Consider the following 21533-nt stretch of genomic DNA (forward strand, 5'->3'; position numbering starts at 1 on the left):
ACTGGTGTTTGGATGCCTGCATAAATCGCGGGGTTAATAGCTGCATATTTCTACAGGTTTCAGGCTAGGATGCCAAAGCACTTTTCAAACAGAAATAAATTTAACCTCCTTTCCTCTGTGGAAGTCGGAGATTGGTTCTGTGGTAACACTTCCCCCCTCTCTAGTTCCCACACATGTACTTGTTACCGACATATATATGACCGCGGTCAATATAGGTGCTTAACTTTTTAAAGAGCCTGTGTAAGTCACTAAGTGCATATTGATCTGAAGCAAATGTAAATTAGAATTAATTTTGACTTGCTAACGTAGTCAAATAAGGAACATTTCTATTGATCTTTGTCCCAGAAGCCAATTATCTGGATTAAGTGTTTTTTAGTACATGAGATACAGCGTATAGTATATATCATTCTGCATTGATCAGTGTGAAATCACATATTTAAGACAAGGAGTGTAAGTAAGAGTAGTTAACAAGTGATTTATTTTTTAAAGAGTAGATCTTGTTTTATTTACCCCCCGCTTTTCCCTCTTCAAAAGCTGTGCTTGTAACTACCGCTGGACAGGAGGCTGTTGACGCATGTGGATCAACAGGAATTCTTGTTCCTATCGTTGCCATTTCGGGTGCCTTCCCTTGCGCTCTGCTCCATCTACACTGTCCTCCCTCCCCCTTCTGCCTCCCCAGCCACGGTAAAGCTTAGCTCTATCTGCTACTCCTTAGCATTAAGCGGGTTTTGCTGTACTGTGCTCTGCATGAAGAAATGTTTTCTGTATTAAATACATACATTGCAGCAACCTCTCAGGCAAGCAAGCAATGCTAAGTAGCTGGAGAATTTCGCAGCGCCCGTACAGGTGATGGCTCTACCAGGTGTGCTGGGTTTACATGGCCGTGCTGGCACAGCGACGGGGGCAACCGAGCCCTTGGGCGCTCGCCCCGGGGGGGCCCTCCGAAGCCCTCCGCGGCCGGTCCCCGGGGCGCAGCGGGTGGTGGCCTGATCCTTCCCCACCGGGCCCCGGAGCTCCGGCGCTGCCTCCCCGGGGGCAGGACCAGGCCCCAGCGCTCCGTTACCGGACTTGCGCTTAAAAGACGGCGACCTCCAGGAACCGCTCTGCCTCCCGTTAATCCAAATGCTGACATGATCTGGATGTATCGCTACCGCGGTCCGCGCCTCGGCCCCGCAGCGACTCAATAATCTTGGTAACATCCTGCTCCCGACTCATTTTCTTGGCAGTAGTTTTAATTACGTTTCGGGCTCCTGAATGAATTTGTTTTCTCTGGATCCTTGGCATATTGAGACGCTTGTCACGTTTGGGTGCCTGCAATCACTGATGCGTTTGTTTTAGGGGATGAATTAGTCTTCTGAGCCTGAGCATGTCCAATTTATGAATTAGATTTCATTGAAAGCTAGAACAAAACAAAACAAGAAACGGTTTTGCTGTACCACTTCTCTCCCCCACCCCCTCGCCCCCAGCGCGGGGGTAAACCCCCCACATTTCCACTTCGTTCCTCGAACGCGGGTCACGGCCCGGGCCCGGAGGAAGGGGAACCCCCCCGCCCCCCCTCCCCCTCAACCTCGCCGCGGTGCCCCCACGCCGCCCCCGGTCGCCGAAGTTGGGCGAGCGGCAGCGGGCGCAGCCCCGCGCCCTTACCTCGGGGGGCGTCCCGCCGAGCCGCGGGGGGCCGAGCCGGGCCGCGGGGGGCCGGGCCGAGCCGAGCCGGCCTCGCCTCGGGCCGGGCGGGGGCTGCGGGAGGCCGCGCAATGCAGGGCGCCGGGCGCCCTCCGGGCAGGGGCTGCAGCCCCGCGGAACAGCCTGCGCCCGGCAACCGGGGAGCTGCCGGGCCGCCCCGCCTCGCCCCCTCCTCTGCCCCCGGCGCTTGGGGCATCGGCCCCCGGGAGCCGCGCACACGTTCGATACATACATAGAGGAGAGAGGGGGAGAGGTAATTCCGGCCATGCCTAAATGCCTTTAACTGCGAGGCATTTCCCCGCTCTCGCGCGGCCGCCCCGCTGGCCGGCGGAGCCAGCGCTGCCCCGGTGCCCGCTGCCCGCCGCCCGCGCCCCCGCCGCGCCGTGCCCCGCCGGCACCGGGCGCCGAGGCTCCGCAGTCACGTGGCGCGGGGGGCGGGCGGCGGCGGCGGGGGGGCCGCTCCGCAGTTCGCGGTCTGCCGGCGCCCCGGCACACACCGAGCGCTGGAGGCTCCGCCGCGCCGCCTGCCAGCCCGGGATCTACCTCCGCGCGCCTTCCGCCCGCCGCCGTCCTCTCTCCCCGCCGCCCGTTTTCCTCAATCTTGGAAGATTCTTGGGGTGCTGGGGGAATTTGGGATTTTTTTTCTAAGGGGGGGTGTCTGGGCATCTCCCCCCCCCTCCCCGCGCCTGCTGCCTCGCTCCACCTGCCCTTGCGCCTTTTTTCTTCTTTTCCCCTGCCTGTCTCTCCACCAAACCCGGGCTGATGTGCTGTGCGAGAGGCTGGAAATGGAAGTGTTGATGCTCTGGCTTTTCCCCTGGATATTTCAGTGCGTTTCGGTGCGGGCGGACTCCATCATCCACATCGGTAAGAGACGGAGCGGGGGGGTTGGAGAGGGACGCGGGAGATAAATGCATAAACGAAGGGAGCGTCTCGTTTAACCGCGGCAATGGCACAGGCAGCGGTTGAACCCAACTCCGCGGAGAGCCAGGAGGAGGGAGGGGAGAAAGGCGGCTGAATTCCCCCCCCCCCCCCGTGCCCCCGATTGTAAAGTTAGGGGCGAAATGCCGGCTGTGCGCCGGGCCGGGCTGCGGGGCCGGGAGCGGGCGCGGGGCGGGGGACCCGCCGGGGCCGCCGCTGCGGTCTCCCATGTGGCTGGGGAGCCTGTGCTTGGACCTGTTTGCGTGGAAAGGCTTTCTCTCCCCCCCCCGCCTCCACGCCACCGAAAACAAACACCCGCCCCCGGCACCCGAGCAGGGGAGAGCATCCTCTGAACGTGCTCGTAGGGGAAACTTTCGGGGAGCTGATCCCCTGGTTTCCATCCCCTGCCGTAGCAGGTGTCAGCCCCCGGAATGCGGGGCGGGGGGCGCACTTGGCTGGGCAAGGGTTAGAAAGGCGAGATTTGCGGTGGCTCTGTGTGCGTGTGTGTGCCTGTGCGCGCAACTGTTGTGGTTTGAATAAGATCTCATTAAAAGCCCTGGGCAGCAAGGAGGCTGGATCGGCAGCGGCAGGGAGAGAGGGATGAATAAGAGGCAAAGGGAAGGCTGGTGTGAACTTTTATGGCTTCTGGGAGCAAGGCGCGGTGGGATCCGCGGGAAGCCTGGCAAGCAAAGGCGAGGCTCTGCAGTCACCTTTTGGCTGGTGTTGAAAGGTACCAGCAGGAACCAAAATGAGGATGTTTAGGGGCGGAGAGGGGGGAGAGAATCACTTGTGGAGGATGATAAGAGGAGGAGACGGGAGTGCGGCCGGGAAATGGAAAGCCGTAATTCCCACCGGCGTTTTGGGGAGGATGGGAGATCAAAAAACGGAGGGGGCCGGGGCGGGAGCGACCCTGGCGAGGGGAGGCTCCACGGACAACGGGAGGAAAGTCCCGTGTGGACCGGGGGCGGGGAAGGGGAGAGGGGCACCAGCCCTCTACCAAGTTTCGCGGCAGGGGCCGCAGCCCCGGGGCCGGCGGCGGCGGCGGAGGCTCCGGTCGGCGCCGCTCGCCTCCGGAGCCTGGGGGCGCAGCCAAGGCAGACAGCATTGCGGAGCCATTAAGGAGACGGGGTCAGCCCTGACCGCAGCGGGGGACTCCGGCCCAGGGGCGCTCCCCGGGGCTGGGCAGACCCCGGCGGCCCCGGGGCCGGCCCCGCGGGGGGGGGCAGGGAGGCGGGGGGGCCGCCCTGGGGAAGGGCCCGGGCCGGGGGGCGATAGAGCCTCGGCGGCTCTGCCTCTCGGCCCCGCTTCTCCCGCGGGCGGCCGGTGTCACCTCGGCTTCTCCCCGCACGAACTTCACCCGAGCGGCGTTTGCTCGCTGACTCCGGCAGCGACCGCGCTCCGGGGGGCGGGGGCGCGGGGCTGCGCGCAGCGGAGCCGGCGGTGCGCACGGGCAGGGCACGGAGCCTCCAGCCGCGGGCGGGCACGGTGTGAATCAGCAGGACTTTTCCAGGCTGGGGGATAACGTGGTTGGGTTTTTGGGGTTTTTTTGGGGTATTTTTTTTTTTTTTTTTTGGCTTGTTTTGCTGCCAGCGCGGAAGATCTCCCACCGCTGCGTGGAGCAGGGCGGTAAGCCTGGCGTGGGCGCACACAGCTCCCTAGGGAGGCGATCTTATGTAACGCGCATCGCCAGATGTTTTCACGTTAACTGCATCAACAGGACGGTGAAATTAAAGCTTCCAGGTTACTGGACGCAAATCCTGGCTTCGCGTTCGTGTGTGCGTGGGAGCCTCGATAAAACCGCTGCCCGAAAGGCGGCAACCCGGGCAGCGGCGCAGAGCAAAAAGTTGGGCTAATTCCCAAGCCCGCTCCCTCTCCCGGCACCGGCGAAGCGCGTCCCTCGCCCCTGCGCGGCTCCGGGTCGGGGCTCCCCAAATGGCGGCGGAGCAGAGGCGGCCGGGAGGAGGGCTGCGCTTCCCCGGGCCTGGGGGAAGGTGCCTGGTGCCCCCGGAGCTGCCCCGCCTGGCACCGTGCGAGCCGGCCCGGGGGGAGCGGGGGCTCGGGGCCGGCGAGCGGACGGGCCGAGCCGGTGAGGAGCGGGGCCGAGCCCTCCTCACCCTCCGCCGCCTTCCTCCCCGCAGGTGCCATTTTCGAAGGCAATGCTGCCAAGGACGACGAGGTGTTCAAGCAGGCGGTGTCGGATCTGAACCTCAATGACGACATCCTCCAGAGCGAGAAAATCACTTACTCCATCAAGCTGATAGAGGCCAACAACCCCTTCCATGCGGTGCAGGAAGGTGAGCGCCCCGGGGCGGCACCCACGGCGCGGGCGGGGCTGGGCGCCGGGCCGGGGCTGCGAGCGGCCCTGGGCGGGGGGAGGCCTCGGCGCCGCGGGCAGCCCGGGCCTGTCCTGGCGCTCGGCTGGAAACTTTTCTTCGGTCGGGGGTCGGCGCTGTCTCACAAGGAAAGGGGAGGTGCGGCGGCTGCGGCGGCGTGCCCGGCCCTGCCGTGCCGTACCGAGCCGTGCCGTGCCCAGCCGTGCCGCGCAGGGCTGCCCGGGCCGGGGGTGGGGGCTGCGGGCTGCGGGCCGCCCCCGGCTGGGCGGGCGCTGCCTGTCTCCGCCGCAGCGGAGGGGAGGCCAGGCCCCGCCGCCGCCCCCGTCCCCCCGGCAGGGCCCACGCGTGGGCGCGGCGGGGCAGGGCCGACGAGGGGGTTCCGCCCGCGGGGGGTGTGTGTGTGTGTGTGTGGTGGTCGTGCGGCGCCGAGGGGCCGGGCAGGAGGACTCGGCGCTTGCGGGAGGGGCCGCGGGAGGCGGCGGGGCACCAGCCGGTCCCTCTGCCCGCGCATCTGCCCCCGCGCCCCCCGAGGGGAGGCAGAGCCGGGGGGGCGGCGGCCACAGCGCGGCCCTCCGTGAGGGTGCAGCCCCTCCCGGTGCCCGGGGAGGGGGCGAGGTAGCCGAGTCGCCGGCTGAAAACCTTCCCGGAGTTTACAAGATCTGACAAGTAGCTACGTAGGTAAATAATTTCAGTGAGATTTTTGCAAAGGGAAACGTTTAAATTAATCAGCTTGCCTTTACAAAATAAGACTTTAAAAAGATATTATTTGTGATTTAATGAAGCCGAGGTTAATTACGGCCTCGGTTATTTCAGAAGCTGTGTTTTTCGGTAGTAATTATTCTAGAAACAGAGAGCTATTTATATACCCAGACTAGAATATATAAAAAAATGATTCATCACCAGCCTTACCCTTAGTTTTACAGAGCAGAGAGTGAATCTTTCCCTGTATGAAAATTTGCATTAATCCATATGTATTTATGTCTAAGTTGTGTACATGCAAATTATGGCTACAAAGTTACACCAAATGTTAATTTTCATGAACTCTGAACAACTTCTTCTGCTGTCTTTTTTCCTCAGAGTAGGTGCTAGTAAATATCATGCGCATTCAGGAGAAACAGCAATATATACCCTTTCAACGGCCCGATCCCATTAACAACAGGATTCCTCCTGGTGCTCAGAAAGCTTAGCAAGGCAGTATGAAAAAAATCTTTGTGAAAATGGGAAGAAGGGGACTTTAAAACAAAACTCCACCACACAGTCAGGCACCAGAGGAAAATAAAAATCTCTGAACAGTGGCGGGTTGATGTATTGGCAAAGATTAACTCTGACCAATTGGATCTTCTCACATTTGCAAAAGCTCAGTGTCCTATATTGGAGCTTATTCATATTCATGCAAGTGACAGTAGTTGGCTGGTTGAACAATTGCTTTCAACAATGTCTCTTCTCGGAAGTAAAACTTTATGAAACTCTTCTGAATGCCCTGGGATCTGAGCTGACAGTCTTGCGGACAGAGTTCCGTTGCTCAGTTTTGTTGAAAGCAGAAACGCATGACCAACTTGAGGATTCTTCTTGATCTAGTAGGGGTTTTTTTTTGTTTGTTTGTTTGTTTGTTTGGGTTTTTTTTTTATTATTGGTTTATTTGCTAACCTTGAAGATTAGTATTGCATTTATGAAGACTACTAAGAAAATAAAATTTTTGTTGAAAATCCATGCTGAAGCTACAGAAAAGACTCCGGTCAGGTTTTTAATCTTTTTGATACAGAATCTTTATGCTACCTGAATATATGTAAATAAAGATGTTTCTTCCTATCCCTTCTAATATGCCCTTTCAGTGCTCATGTGTCCATTGCAATTAGAATTGCTCTTTGATGAACTGATCCTATGCTGGAGAATTAAGGAAGTGGCTGATGAATGTTCACAGTTCCAAAGAGAAATTTTTCTCTGTCACCACTTCATTAAGGCATATCAATGTGTCTTCTTTTGGGAGGACTACGAAGTGATCCTGTCTGTGAGTAAAACCTTGCCACAGTGGGAGAGCTAAGAGAAGAGTATCAGACTTTGCTCAATTTCCTGGCTTGCTTTGTTGGTTCAGGTCAGGTCTTTTTTTTTATTGAAGATTTAATTTCCTACTTTTGAAACTGTTACACAACATGCTGACAGAATGATCCACGGGACGTACAAGTTACTCGGCATCATTCTGACTATGCAAAATCTCATTGTATCTCACTCTGCAGATTTCCTGCTCATTTTGGTAGAATATTGCGGTTGATAGTCAAAACAACCTGGAGCAGATCCGCTGCCCTGGCTGCTTGCAGAATCTTGCTGCTGTTACATAAAATGCCCCACCATCCACATTATTCTTCTGCAGTGTCTTTCTAAGCAGGGCCATGGAAATCAATGTTGCAAGCATTAGTTTCATAACGATGGAACTTTTTATAGTAAAAACCAATCTGGAATAAAAATAGACCATTGTGTTACTACCGCTAGAATAGTTCACGCAATCAAACCAATCACAAATATTGTTTCTATTTGAAGTGTCTTTCACATGGTTTTGTGAGATGACATTGGAAGTTATTCTTTAAGTCCTTTTTTAAAGGGTGCTGCAAGCAAGGACCTTCATTTCAATGATACGGTGCTGGTAAAATTATGGAAAGTCATCCTTCCATGTAACAACGTCTATTACACAGTAACAAGACTTTAATTACTGATGGAGATAGTTTTTAACATGTGTTTGACCTGGCACTTATTGTGCAGCTGGAGAACTTCTGCATGGGTAGGAAGCACGAAGAGCAGTAACCATAGGGTGTTCTCAGTAGGAGCAATGCATTTGCAGAACTAAAGGCCAAACAGAAGACACCTTGCCTTTCATGAATGGAGTGGTTTTCAATGCTGGGAGCTGAGAAATGTTGTAAGATTTGGAAAAAAAGCTTTAGGGACTTTTCTTTAGAGAGAGGACACTGTTGTGATAGTTTCTGGTGACTGAAATAGGCAAATAAAATTCAGAGATCCTTTTTCTTCCAAGACTTGGTGGACACTTGTGTTAATGGTTGTGTCGGGTGCCAGAGAACAGTAATTAATGAAAAGTGGAAATTGTGTTCCATCTTTATCTTTCATTTTAATATACATTGCAGAAACAAGATCCTGTTGTGCTGATAAGTAAAGAGATTGTTTTGGCTCCATCAAACTCATATTCTATAACAAAGTGTGGCAAGTGGGTGGCAGGAATTCCAGTGGCAAGGGATGTAACAGTAAAGAATAAACAGACCCTGGTGTATGCATAAAATAGGACTTTGTTGTCTGTTTGTGCTTGCAAGCAGTTGTTGCATTTTGTAGAATATTGCTTTTATGTATGTGGCAATTACTTGAGGGAAAAATTGTTTTTTCACTCACTGTCACAGGAGAAGATATACATGGGGAATCATTGCTTTTTTTCATATGATTTTAAGGAAATGAGCTCAAATTGCAAACATGATGTTAAATTATATACTTGCTTCCAAAAGAGCTATGTGCTCAGTTTCTGTTAAGTGATTGAGATGTGAGATAATAAGCGCTTGTTTGTGTGTGGTGTGTATTTAAGCTAGTACTGTGGTAACCTTTTTGTGATTCAAGGATTCAAATAAGCTCAAAGGTATGAGAAACACTTTAAAGCTTTCACTTAGGATTGGGATTTTTGAGGCTGCCATTGGTGTTGAAAAGGGACTTTGTGTATGATGTATGGGTGGCAAACAAGTTTCCATCTGGGCTTGAAAACATGATGGCATGTTTAAACTAAAAACTAAACAAAGCTAATGTGTAAGTTTTTAAAATGTTGCTTTTGGAGAGGCCATAGTTAGCTGTAGGTCAAAACTGGGGCATAGGAAAGCTCATGCTTAACTTCTGTAATGCTCTTTGGAGAAGGGATCCCAAGGAGATGGTTACTCAGAAACTGTGAAACTTTAAAACCCTGCTTCTCAGTGGATGATGCTTGCACATCTATGGAGCATTCCTGGAGCTGAAACTTGCTGTTCTCTCTGCATAGCAATTTCAAGTGAATTGTTTCTAATTTGAGCAGCCTCATATGTGTGCTTGTTGATGTTAAAATGCTGTCAGCTCTGGAAACAAATTTGGAAAACCAGAATGTGATTTGAGAGCAAGACTGGTGTTCCATAAATGGGTTTATTGTCAGTCCTGTGTACACTGCTGTGGTTTCAGGGCAACTCAGAGCTGCTGATTTTTTGAATGTCTGTGTTGTATACCATTGAGTGAATCTGATGCCTTATGATAGCCTGTAGGACTCGGTAACAATACGTACTTGGCATAGTTCTTGAACTACCTTGGCTCAGCATGTATATCTCAAGTTACTACCGCAGTTGCTTTCTAACAGTTTTATTTGTTGAGAAGGTATAAGCTGATCAATTTGTAGATATCTAAGATGAAATACAGACCTGGAGAATGGGACTCAGCAGCTCCATTGCTATTCTTGCATTTATTTATTTGGCTAAAATCCCAAGCAGATCTATATTTGTCATGTGTGCGTTGCCCAGCGGTAGGGAACTGTGGAGGAGCAGAGTGACTGTATGCTTGTGTGTGTGCATGCATCTTGGGATATTTGCACGCAGCTCTTTTTGCAAACCTGGGGCCCTATTTCAAGGTAGTGCAAGCATCCCTGACTAGAAACCCACAGGTGGGCCAGAAGTTGTGTTCTGATTTTGGCGAAATACAGACTTCAGGATTCAGGTAAAGGACTGTTTTCTCCGTTGGGAGAATTTAAACGTAGGTGGCTATTAAATATAGAAGAGGAAGACCTAACAACAACTGCAAAAAGATATCCCTGGGTCGTGGTGATAACCTTCCCCTTGCCATTGGGTAAGCCCAGATCCAGCACCATATAAAACTACGTCAAATAGGTGTTTGTGTAAATGCGGAATAAGATGGTTTGTTTTGCTGAGGCGTAGTTTCACATGCCCCAGAAGTGGGGGCTGTTGTTTTTAGAGTTAGGATGCTTTAATATTGGAATAGAAGAGTGGAGAGAAAGGAAAGGGAAGCATAACAAGTATAAATGAAAAATAAGATGAAACTTCATGAAATATTGCATATACAAATTATGAGTTTTTTTTAAAAACAAAGCTTTATTGATTTGACTGCATTGGATTGGGGAATTTGGTGCCTAGCTAGAAATCATAGGCTGTACCTAGATTTTTAAGGTAAAACATAAAAAATTCTCATCTGCCGGAATTGCAAAGGATTAGTTTATATCAATATAGCGTCAATTTTTCTCCAGTGGTTTCTCTCGAGCCTTTCATTGTCATGTACCTTTACCTTTATCTGCTCTTCTTCTGTGGCTTGCTTGAACACAGATTTCACACTGTTTTCATCAGGATATGGGGTCTTGTTCGGAAGTTTTTGACAGGTGAACTCTGAGCTCTCCAGAAAGAACATACCGTTACATGTATTTTTTTTCTAGTTTTAATCTGAGCTTTCAACACCTTTTAAAAAACAACCAGAAAGAGTGTAGGTAGGGGTTCCCTTCCGTGGTCAGAGAGGCCTTACTGTGCAACTACACGTTTTTTCTACTAGTCTGCTGCAGTTAAAAGCAGTTGCTCAGTGCGGTGAATGTGCTTAACAGTTTTACCTCCTTGTGCCCTCTGGGACCAGCCTGAGATTTGTTAAGGACTGCCACAGTGAAGACATCTGTGACACTGTCATCTCATTGTGCTTGTGTTTTTATGCTCTGTAGTTGCACGGCTCAGTGTATTATAAACCAGAGTGTTTTGCAGAGCTAAAGAAAAGAGCAAATTAAAACGTCCATCTCTTCCCATTCTTGTGTTTTTGTTATGCTGAAAGCAGGGACCTGCAGATGTCTTCAGTAGGAAGGAAAGGAGTCAATAGCCCATAAAGGAGTCTGGTTTGTGCTGAGGATGAAGGCAGGCTACAGGCTGTGGGCAAACATCCAAAACCGCGCTTGTTTTGTTGTTTCATTCCCACTTGCGATTTGTTACTTTGTAGCCACAGCTATTCAGGTTCTGGTCGCAGTTTAACTGCAAGTGCAAAATATTTTGTACTTTCGGGCGGCAGTCCCACTCAAACACATCCCTGTTACAGCCTGGGTTTTTTGGTTTTTTTTTTTTGGTTTTTTTTTTGTTGTTGTTGGTTTTTTTTGTTTTTTTTTCAGGATGTGCTGGGGTTAGTTCCACCCCAGCCATGTTCTCTGCTTTTGCAGATGCTCCCATCATTTCAGGCTGGGGCTGAGCCTCCGTGCATTGGGGCGCGGGCAGGCAGTGAGGAGTCAGGGGAAGAAGGAGGTGCTGCTGGGGCTCACAGCTTAGCATCCCAAGGTAGTAAGGGATTTTTTTGTGGAAACACCCACAGTGCGGATGGGACCTGTTTGGAGCACAGATCCCTGTCCCAGCTCGGCGGAGGCTGGTGATGGGGAGGTGGCATGCTGCACCTGCCACAGGAGGTGTCTCGGCCCCTGCTTGCTGTGGGGTGATAGGGAATCCCTTGTTGCTTTCATGCTTTGCAGTTAAAAGGTTTTTATTTTGTCTGAAGGATTTTTTTCATTCCCTCCATCTGCATAACAGGTTAAGCTCATTTCTTCTCTCTCTTCTAATATGCAGACTTGCTAATACCTTTATTTCCATGTTGCGTGTGGGTCACCCATCTGTTTTAAGGGTCTCATACACAAGAGCAGCTGCAGGTTATGCTACAGTTCTTTTTCAGTACCTAATGGTTGTTCCCACTGATCCTGCTGCCAATCCTGCTCATTTATAAAGGGGCTGCAGTTGGGTTTCTTATTCTAGGATTTCATTATAGAAAATATGCTACGTCATTAACTAGCATGCTAGAAACTATCCCAAAAGATCAGAATAAGCAGCGTTCATAAAAATATTAGCAAATGTGTTTCAGGGTTAAAGATTTTCTTTCTGTTTCTCTTTTTTAAATGTTTTTTTTCCTTGGAGAAAATAATTTTCTGAGTGCTTTGTTTGTCTGTGGCAGCTTTTCTCAGTCATTACTGTGGAGGAGGATCTGTAAATGTGAAATGAGTATACAAACCCACCCCAGCCTGATCTAGTTAAAGTAATGGCTAAAGAAAATTTTCCTAAACTGTGAAATACAATCTGTATATATGCATATACGTATACATGCATGCCCATATACCCCGTACAAATAATTTAATTGCTAGACTTAGTGTAATGTGTCCAGCAGGGAACATGCCTTGAGCCTTTCTGTGTTCAGAATCTTCCAGCTACAGATGATTAGAGGATTGACTATCTAAGTATTACATTTTAAATTACATCTTCATACTTGCAGAATGAGATGAATTTAATATTTTGATGTGATTTATCAAGCTATGGTTGAGCCATACAGTGAAAGGAGTTAAAACTACACATTCTTTGAACAAAGGGGATATCATCATGTTTATTAAAACTGTTCATGGCTTACCATAGTTATTTACCAGAAGGAAAATGAAACGAAGTCTCAAAGCCCAGTTATACAACTACAATAGTGCCTGACCATAAGACCACAGCATGCTAAGACCGTGGCTGAAATAGTTACTTCGGATTTAACTTTTTGCCATTTCAGAGGAACCATAGTCAAACTCTTCTTCATTTTTTAGGCAAAGATCAAAATGTTTTTCATACTTTTATTCATAATAAATTCCCTCTGAGGGGAATTCCTGTTGTGTTTTTATTTGCCCCTGTCATCTCATGCTTAGAGGTGTTTTTTCAATTTGCCCCTCAGAAAAAAATTTACTTAGAATGCATTGTTGGAATCATACATCTGTGTGAGTCTTATAATTATATGATTTTTTTTTTTTTTTTTTTTTTTTTTTTTTTAGCAGATGTCTTTGTTTATCTGAAAGTACCCTGCTAGAATGAACATGGCCCACACAGTTATTGCTTTTCTGGCAATACCTTCTTCCATAATTTACAGATATTTGAGTGGATGATTTTGAGAAATGGCTTACATGTTCAATTTTGCACTTTGACAGGTTTTTTTGATGTAATAGAACTTGCAGTGATTTTTCTTACCTACAGAAATGCTATGTGGTTCTTTCCATTTGGAAACCTGTTGAAAGAGGCCAGTTTTCAGACCAAGGAATGGAACATTAAGCACAGGACACATACAAGTTATGCAGACTACCTTACACAAAAATGTGTCAGCTCTGAAGTTGAAATCTAGGTGCCATCCCGAGAATCCTTTCCATTTCACTCTTCCCTGAGGAAAGGCAGCAGCTAATGCTGATCCTTAGTGTAGCAATTTGGTTATTAGGATTCTTGTCCATGAGAAAATTGGAGTGAGAAAATTGGAGACTGCTAAATAGTGTGCAACATTTTGAGAACCTCATTTTATATCATATGTAGATCTGTAATCATTTCAAAGGCAGATAATAATGATATGCTAATATGCTGAGATTTCTTTCATTTACATAACTTTAAGGCAATAAATATCTGAAATGAGAAATATGTTGAAAGGGTTTCTTTTATGTTTTTCCTAATAGCTTGCATTTAATTATAATTTGGAGACCTGATTGCTGTGCTTGAACCTGCATTCAACTTTGTGGGTTTGGAGTGCTTTTTGTAGCTTGAAAGGTTTGTCTTATTAGAAAGAGTCTGTCCATATTGGCCTTGCTTATGTGAAGCTCCTTTCTTTTGACCCTGTTGTGGCATCTTGGTGCCTGTCCATTTTTTCCCTTTTGCCTATTTTTTTTTAATATATATATATATATATATATAAAAATTTATTCAGATATGCAGTAAGAATGAACACTGGAAGGCATTAACAGCCAGTGCTTAAAGGTAAAAAGAACCAAGAGGCATTAATTTCAAGTGCTGTTTGGCTGCATTAAAACACACAGCAGGATTTCTACCGCTTGACCTTACTGAGAACCATTCCCTTAGCAACCTTTCATAGAGGGAGTAAAAGGACAGTAAGAAAACAATTTCCCCCTCCCTGTATTCAACAGAATAATATCTAAGAAATTACTTTATCTCTTAAAAAAATACAAGAAGCTCAAACAAAAAACCTCCCAGTGTGTCCAAGCTCTCATTATGTATCCTATTTCTCAGTCCAGTCATTTAATCCTTTGCTTTTTAACTTACTTATCTGAGTCTCTGAGATTTTAACTAGTAGCATTGCTGATGGAATATTTTCAATATTCTCAAAATCTCATTGACAGTCTGGTTTGTTCTTATTTGGAAAGTGAATATATGGATTTTCCACATAAATGAATGTTTGTAAAGTTAATGAGAATTGTCTTTGTCAGCAGGTAAATTACTCTACTTTACACCATTACTTGATATTTAGGAAATACCAATTATTTGTTGCTTGGTAATACTTTCAGTGGAGAAACCGTGTGTGATCTAGAGCAGCACTTCCATAGGCCTTTGTTTTCTTAACCTCTCTGCTCCTGGATAAAGGTAAAACTTGGGATAGTGGAAGGAGGAGCTGGTTTATGGGACACAGAGCCTCTCAGTGTCTTTTCTGTGTATTTGCAAACCCTTGACTTAATTTTACATTTATTTAAGAAATGTTTTAGAACTGCAAGGAAAACTTTGGTATAAATTGAGCATTGTCTTGTGTGTAGTATTAGCTGCATTTTAGTCTGAAGGACAAATGTTTTGTCCATTTTCTATCCTACTTGAGGGTATTTTTGGAATGAGAACAGTTACCTGAGAGGCTCAGAGAAAAGGAACTTAGGATGTGATATCTGCGAGGGTCAAAACACAGGGCTAGGATGTTGAAGCAGACAGAAAATAAAAAGGAACAACCCAATTATCTGCTTTAAGTTTATTTTTACTGCAACTTTTTTTTTTTTTTTCTTTCAGCTTGCTTTTGTCCCGAAGTACTTCAGTTACTGTGGAAGTAACAGTGGTTTTGATATAGGTAGGACTTAGTGACCCAAACAGAAACAGAAAAATCTTGTGTTTCCTCTGGTCTGAGCCAGATCCTTGCACAGTATGGGTCTGGATTTTTAAAGAGGCTGGAGAAGGGCAGGGGTGTGACAGCGTTTGCAAGTAATCAGTCTGCAAATAATCAGCCTGTGGCAGGCATTTCCCTTCCCGAGAGAAGAAAAGGTATTTCCAAAGTGTGTTCACAGGACAAGATGGGGAAAGATATGGTCTAGCAGAAGTTGAGGTTGACTGAACCTCTGCTTGTAGAAAGTCGCTTGTCCAGGGCAGCTTGAAATGAGAGTGCCTATAGCTGGATTAAAATGTTGTAAGTCCACATGGAAAGTAATTTCATGTTTCAGCACTACCTAGCTCTTTTTTTTTTTTTTTTTTTTTCTTTTAAAAAACCCCAACAAATTGTAAGGGAGCTGATGGAATGTGTGTGGTAACTCTTCGGGAACACTTGGGAGGAAGGTCTTGCAGCAAGGCTTCTAGACAAGCTGTATCCTCCGCTGTGAGTTAGTGCACCCATTCAATGCGTTAGAGTGCTTCGGCAGCCAATGGGGTAAGCCATTGGCTTACCTTGCCTTGCCTTGCCTCTGGATGGGTACTCACAAAGTCAGCTGCGCAGGCAAGCAGAAGTGCTGTTGTCAAGCGTGATTAGACCCAACCTTCCTAAAGCCGGTGGCTGGAGTCATCTTTCCCTCCTTTCCCTGCCCATTGCAGTGGCACTGGTGTGGCAAGATTGGCTCACAAATGGGTTTCTAAAGGCTTAATGCCTTGCTGTGCATTGAGGACAGTTTACATTTTTGTGACTGTGGTGTGTCCTCTGCTTTTACACTATTGCTTAAAAATAAAACATAATGTCAGCTAAAACTCAAGAGTCATCTGGGCAATGCAATGACTAGTGATGTCTGATTCTTTTTGAATCAAATCTGTAATCCTAGTTCTCAAAAGGCATTTTGCTCTCTCTCATTCGATTTTTTTTCAGTAACCTGATATTTATCTCAGGAAGGGTTTCCTTCTGTTATCCGTTTGGTTTGTTCTTATTGCCAAGTGTCTTATTGCCAAGTTGGGGACCGTACAGTTGTAGCTGGTATCTTTATGCCTGGGGTTCTTCACTAAAACTCCAGTTTCTCAAAGACATCTACCTGGTGAGACATACACTCTCTGTGTATGTCTGTGGCTGTCCTTTTCAGAGCCACCTCCTCACTTCCAGCCATGCCCCATTTTATATAGACAGCAGATTCATTAGGAAGTAGAATGATGAAGTTTGTAAATGTAAATTATTTCTTTGAATCCTGATGTCTTTTTTATCTTGTTTGGTAGCATGGTGTTCCCCCCCTACCTCCCTCTTCCCTGTCACTGCTCAATGCAATAGATTTTATGAACATGCTTTTTGTGATTTGCTGGATTATTCTATTTCCACTGCATTTTAATCATCATGATGACAACATCTGTTGGCAGCAGTACACAGATGTTTTTTCAGAGCATATTCTAAGGCTTGTAAATGGTTACTATATCTACATGAGAAAACTAAGGTTTTGTGTTTTTCATTTACATTAAAAGAAGTGGAACTGCATTATGGAAATGAAATGTGTGTCTCTGGGAGACTTACTGCCTTTCAGTGAGCGCTGGGGAAACCTTTAAGTTTCATGCAGCTTCCTCTATGTTACCTGCTGCAGTGAGCCTGGGGTTTGTATGACGGAACTAAGTCTCTCATCCTGCTTTCACTGATATGATGGGTAATCTTCCTCTCTTCCTTATTTTATTTTAGATTTTAACCTTTAAAGCTGTGTATCTCTGACATTATAAGGAAACGGAGAAGACACGTGGACAAAAAGCCAGAGGTGCTCCTCGAGAGCATCACAGTAGCTCTAAAGAATGGCAAAATATCAGGAATGTAAAAAAGAAATTACAACTGTGGTCAGTTATATTTGCTATAGAACATTCTGACAACGCTGGCAGTTAAATGCATTCAGACTAAAATGGTAATTTGGTCAAAAAATACTTCAAAAAATGTCCATGAAGTAGAAGGCAGATTATGTATTGTCATAATTTTAATGCCTTTTTATTTTTCTTCTTGTGCTAACTATCTTCAAAGAGACATTGTCCTTTAGGGCAGCTCAACATGCAGAAATGCACCTGATGGGTATGCAAGAAATAAAGTTTGTTGATCAAAGACAGGAGTTCGTGTTCTGCACTCATGGTGGCAATGGGGCTCTAAACTGGATTTTGGTAATCCTGCCAACTGGTCTTTTATTGTTGCTGGCCTGTAGGGAGACTATTTGTAAACTGGAGTCTTGTCTCTTGCCCTGAGAAGTTATGGGTGGTTGTGTTGAGTCACTGGAAGTGGCACGTCTCCTAAAGGATGCTGTAAGAGGAAGGCTCGGAGCAGGATGTGTGTGATATTTTGGCTCTGAAATTTATTTTCTCAGAAAAATAAATGAATAAGCTGTTACGTGGGGTAATTAGAAGGGAAATAAATTGTTTTGGATCTCTTGTGTTTGTAAAAAGAGAAAATGTGCTTTAAAACATTGAGATTCTTTTGGGCTTCCAGGGGAGAAAAGCTTACAGTCTGTAACTTGTGGCAGACTTATAAAGTTACATTTATTTTATTTTTTTCAGAAATAGCACTGCTAGTTGCCCAAGGGTGTAGTTACCTCTGTACAAAACCTGTACACGGACTGTAAGTTAACTGTAAAATTTGTACACTGTAAAATGCAGCGCATGAGAACAGAGAACTACTGTACAAGGCCCTAGAGAAAAATATGTATCATACATACCCATGACACTCTACCTAGTTAAATTCAAGTTAGACTCAGTCACAAGATGATCAAGGGACAGGCAGAAAAGACGTGAGCCTGCATCGATCAGTTCACTTCCCGGGACAATTCAGTGGGCTAATAAGGTAGGATTGTTCTTTCTGAGGTTGAAGAAGAAATAGGAGGAGTTTCTTTGAATGTAGAACAGCATAGTGACACCTGGAAAAGCTCTGTTGGCTCCAGTTCCCCCAGAAAGTGCCTTAAGGCAAAATGAAGTCTTGTGTCAATTTGCCGTTTAAATCTGTTCCCAACTACTTTGTTGGTAAGGTGTATTGGACTTAAGAAATACAAATAAATATATGGATTTAGAGAGTTCTGTCTTTTAAAACTATATCTATATCTCTTCAGGGTTACTTTGAATATATGATTTGCAAATAGCTTGTCAGAGTATCAGATTAACTGGGAAATAGTCATAGGTCCTAGGGCCTTTGGAAAATGCACTTTGAAGCTGATAATTTGAAGGGGAATCTTCAAGACTTAGCATGTTATTACAATGTTAATAAATAGTGTGAGAATTGATAGAAAAACTTATGATACCATTGATAAAATGCAAACCAGCTGAGGAAGCTGGTCTAAAGCTCAAATAAGCATGCATGGGGGAAAATGAAATCGCTCCTGAAAAAAGGTCTGTATATATGTGAACTTTGCAATTCTTCCCCCGCCCCCAATATTTCTGGTGATATTATATTGATGTGTAAAAACAAACCAAAACAAAACAAAAACCTACATCAAATTATTTTAGCTTTTGGCCAGAAAGTTTTCTAACATATATGACAAAATCATTATCTTCATGAAACCATAGAGACAGACAACTGCAGATGTACTTTGGTCTTGGTCTCATAAATATAATTTTAAAAAGTCCTTTGAGTTTTTTAATGAGAGGTTGTTAATATGAAGTGTGTCTGTGTTCTTTCCAAAAGATTACCAGTTACCTTTTTTCCAGGGTATCCATATTTGCAAATAGTGGCTCACATGGGAAAAGTGTGGCCATCAATGTAATAGAGTGTTCACAGTGCTTTAAAAAAGTGTGCCTGCAATGCATTCATCTGGAATAATATTGAGATTTAAGCTGAAGATAGGAAATATTTGCTGACAGGACAGGCCTCAATGCTTTCTTTTTCCTTCCTAAATGCTGATAAAATTGCTTGAAATGTTCTAAAGTATATTGAAGGTTGTCTTAAGATGGATGTATTGGCTTAAAAAGGATTATTCCATTCTCCCCATAATGATATTCTCTTTTTGATGAGATTTTATAGGAAAATTATTTTATCTCTTTTTCTATCGAAAAATATTAATACAGGAAGTAAACTTGTTCAGAGTATTAGTTATCTTGATGCAGAGAAAGGTCAATTGATTGTCTGGATGCTGGTCCTAGATTAAGTTTTAAATTGTGGAAGTTTGACTAACTCTGATTGCTGGTGAATGAGAATTACCCGGTGAAGAGAAATGGGACTCCCAATGCAGTTTCTCATGCGCTTGTCAAGTGCTGATCTGTACAGCATAGTAAGGAAGACAAAACTTTATGTTCGTGACCTCTGTAGGTGTCCTTGGGATTGGAGTTCCTCTTCCCAGTGCTCATGTAGTGTTATCACGTACTTCATGCCTCCTTCTGACCTGTCTGTAGGGCCCAAGAAGGGATCTAGCTCTTGAAACATAGCTTAAAGTGCATGGTAGTCTTTTACTTCATCCCTTATTTCCTTCCCTCCCTTCTCTTTGCTGTTATCCTTTGGTCACCCAAAGTACCACACTGGCCAAAGGAAGCGATGAGATACTTGGTATATTAGGCTGGTACCCCTATCAGTTAATTCTGTAATTGCTAAACTGCATTTGCTTAAACCAGAAATGGGTTAAACTGGATGTGGACTTGTGAAGGAGTCTTTCTTCCTGTTGATATAAGTGGGGACATGCTGCTTATTTCATTTTTACTCTCTGTGTTGTGTGGGTTGTGATCCATGTCTCAGGATTTTCTGAACTATTTGACATAACACATTTCTTGATATTGTTGGGGTCAGCATGATGGCCTAGAATTTCCTCTGCTCTCCTCTTGAGTTGCATTGTAGTTCTGGCCTTTGGCGTCTTACCATAGACTTTGGGATGGCTGTAGGCCAGTTGTTTTCAAGCTTTTTCAATTTCTATACCTTTGGAAAAGTTACTGAGAGGGGTGATAATTTAAATCTGCTGACAACAGACTTGATTTTTAATTTTTTTTTTTTTATTGCCTAGATTGTTGTTCACAGGGCTGATATGTTCTTCACCCCTTGATTGTATTTTCATGTGATTGCAGAGATTTGGAGTCAGTGACCCAGATGATCCTTCCAGCTTTGTCCCCCAGATGCGGAGCATAAGTATAGAAACATAGTATCATGTAGGCTGGAAAAGACCCTTAAGATCATCAAGTCCAACCATAAAATGACAGTATACTCACTGTCATTAACCTCACGCTTATTTTTATTTTCCTTAAAATGGTCTCTTAAATCCTTATTTGAGGTACTGAGGGTTTGTCTTCTTAGAAAAATTGACTGATGTTCTTGAACAACAAGCCATTATCTAAGTGCTGACAAGCAGATGAACAACCCCCTTGAATGTGCTGGTCTTGGTTATTTTCTGTAGTGAATTACAATGCAAAGGAGGAGAACCCTAGGTCTTTGCAGGTATAAGCTTCAGAGATATAAAATGAACATGGGAATCTGGGATGTCTGACAACCATAAGTTCAGGTATTGGCCTGTTTGCCAAGCATGACTGTGCCGCTGTCATAATGCAGCCTAGGAATCTTTAATAGCTGCATTTCAGTGCTTGTAAACTAGCAAGTGATTATTTCATCTTCTGTTCATACCATTCATCAAAGCAGTCTGGGCTGACAAGGCCTGGAAAATTCTCAAGGGTTTTGCCGCTGTTAATGCAGCACGCTACAATGGGACCTCTCTTGTACAACAATGTCGCTGAGTACTTCTAATATCGTAGCCTATATTGGCAGTAACTCACTGAATCATAGGAGTTGCATATTCCTTCCCATCTGCCTCATTTGAACTGATTGCAGCAAATTCCTTGGAAGTTCTTCCTTCTGTATATTGCATGTGAACTTTTGAAGTTGACTATGTTTGTTGCCATTAATAGCACACAGTAGCTATTTGATGATTTTGTAAAAGCTCAGGCCATTTACTTAAAAAATAGAAAGGATTATTTCTGTGAGGATTTTGAGGAACTTAACTTTCTTCAGAAATATGAATAAATTTAAGAAATCACTGTATGCAGTAACATTTTACTGCTCTAATTTATTAAATTTATTAAATGCTTCTGTAGCCTTCTTCAATTCATAGAAGCTTAGTATGAGGACCACGCCCTGCTTTCTTTCTGTTCATAGAGATCTGAAAACATAACCTTATAACCATCAATAACCATGTGAACTTTGGCCTGGCTTGATCCTCAGACACATTACAGCTGAGGTCCTAGACCACATGTAACCCCATGGCAACTCTTTGATTTTAAATACTGCAAATCACATTTATTTTTTACAAGGAGGCTGAGAATTTGTGCATAGAAAAGCTTTCCAGGCCCATTTGCATTTAGACCTGACCTGTGACCAATTCAGTGTAAGTAATGTGAACATGAACCAGGTCCAGTCCTAGGGATACCTGTAAGTACAGGCTGCAAGCTTTATCTCCTCTACCCTGCCGTGTGTAGTAGAGCTTGGCATACACATGAGAATCTGCTTTGGGACGCATTTCTTTTCTTCTTTCCTTCCAAGTTAGCTTGGCTCTTCAGCCTTAGCGAGTGGGCATCTTAAACAACAAAGCAATTAAATTTGTATATTGCTTATGCTTATTACAGTCACTTGAAATCTTTTGCAGGTATTTCTGAAATATGATACTAGATCCTTCTACAGGCAGATCCTGCACATGGA

General features: G+C 45.5%; 1 protein-coding gene across 3 annotated transcripts in view; it reads left to right on the forward strand.

Annotated features, from left to right (window-relative positions):
- Positions 1-2468: 2468 nt before the first annotated feature.
- GRID1 (glutamate ionotropic receptor delta type subunit 1) overlaps positions 2469-21533 on the forward strand; it is a 543067-nt gene continuing 524002 nt past the window's right edge. For all 3 annotated transcript variants that reach the window (XM_075717629.1, XM_075717630.1, XM_075717631.1), the window contains exons 1-2: positions 2469-2547; positions 4740-4895. In XM_075717629.1, coding sequence (XP_075573744.1) covers positions 2469-2547; positions 4740-4895 — 235 coding nt within the window. The remainder of the gene's footprint in view (positions 2548-4739; positions 4896-21533) is intronic.

Source organism: Pelecanus crispus, chromosome 10 (genome assembly GCF_030463565.1).
Source record: "Pelecanus crispus isolate bPelCri1 chromosome 10, bPelCri1.pri, whole genome shotgun sequence".
NCBI classification, from domain to species: domain Eukaryota; kingdom Metazoa; phylum Chordata; class Aves; order Pelecaniformes; family Pelecanidae; genus Pelecanus; species Pelecanus crispus.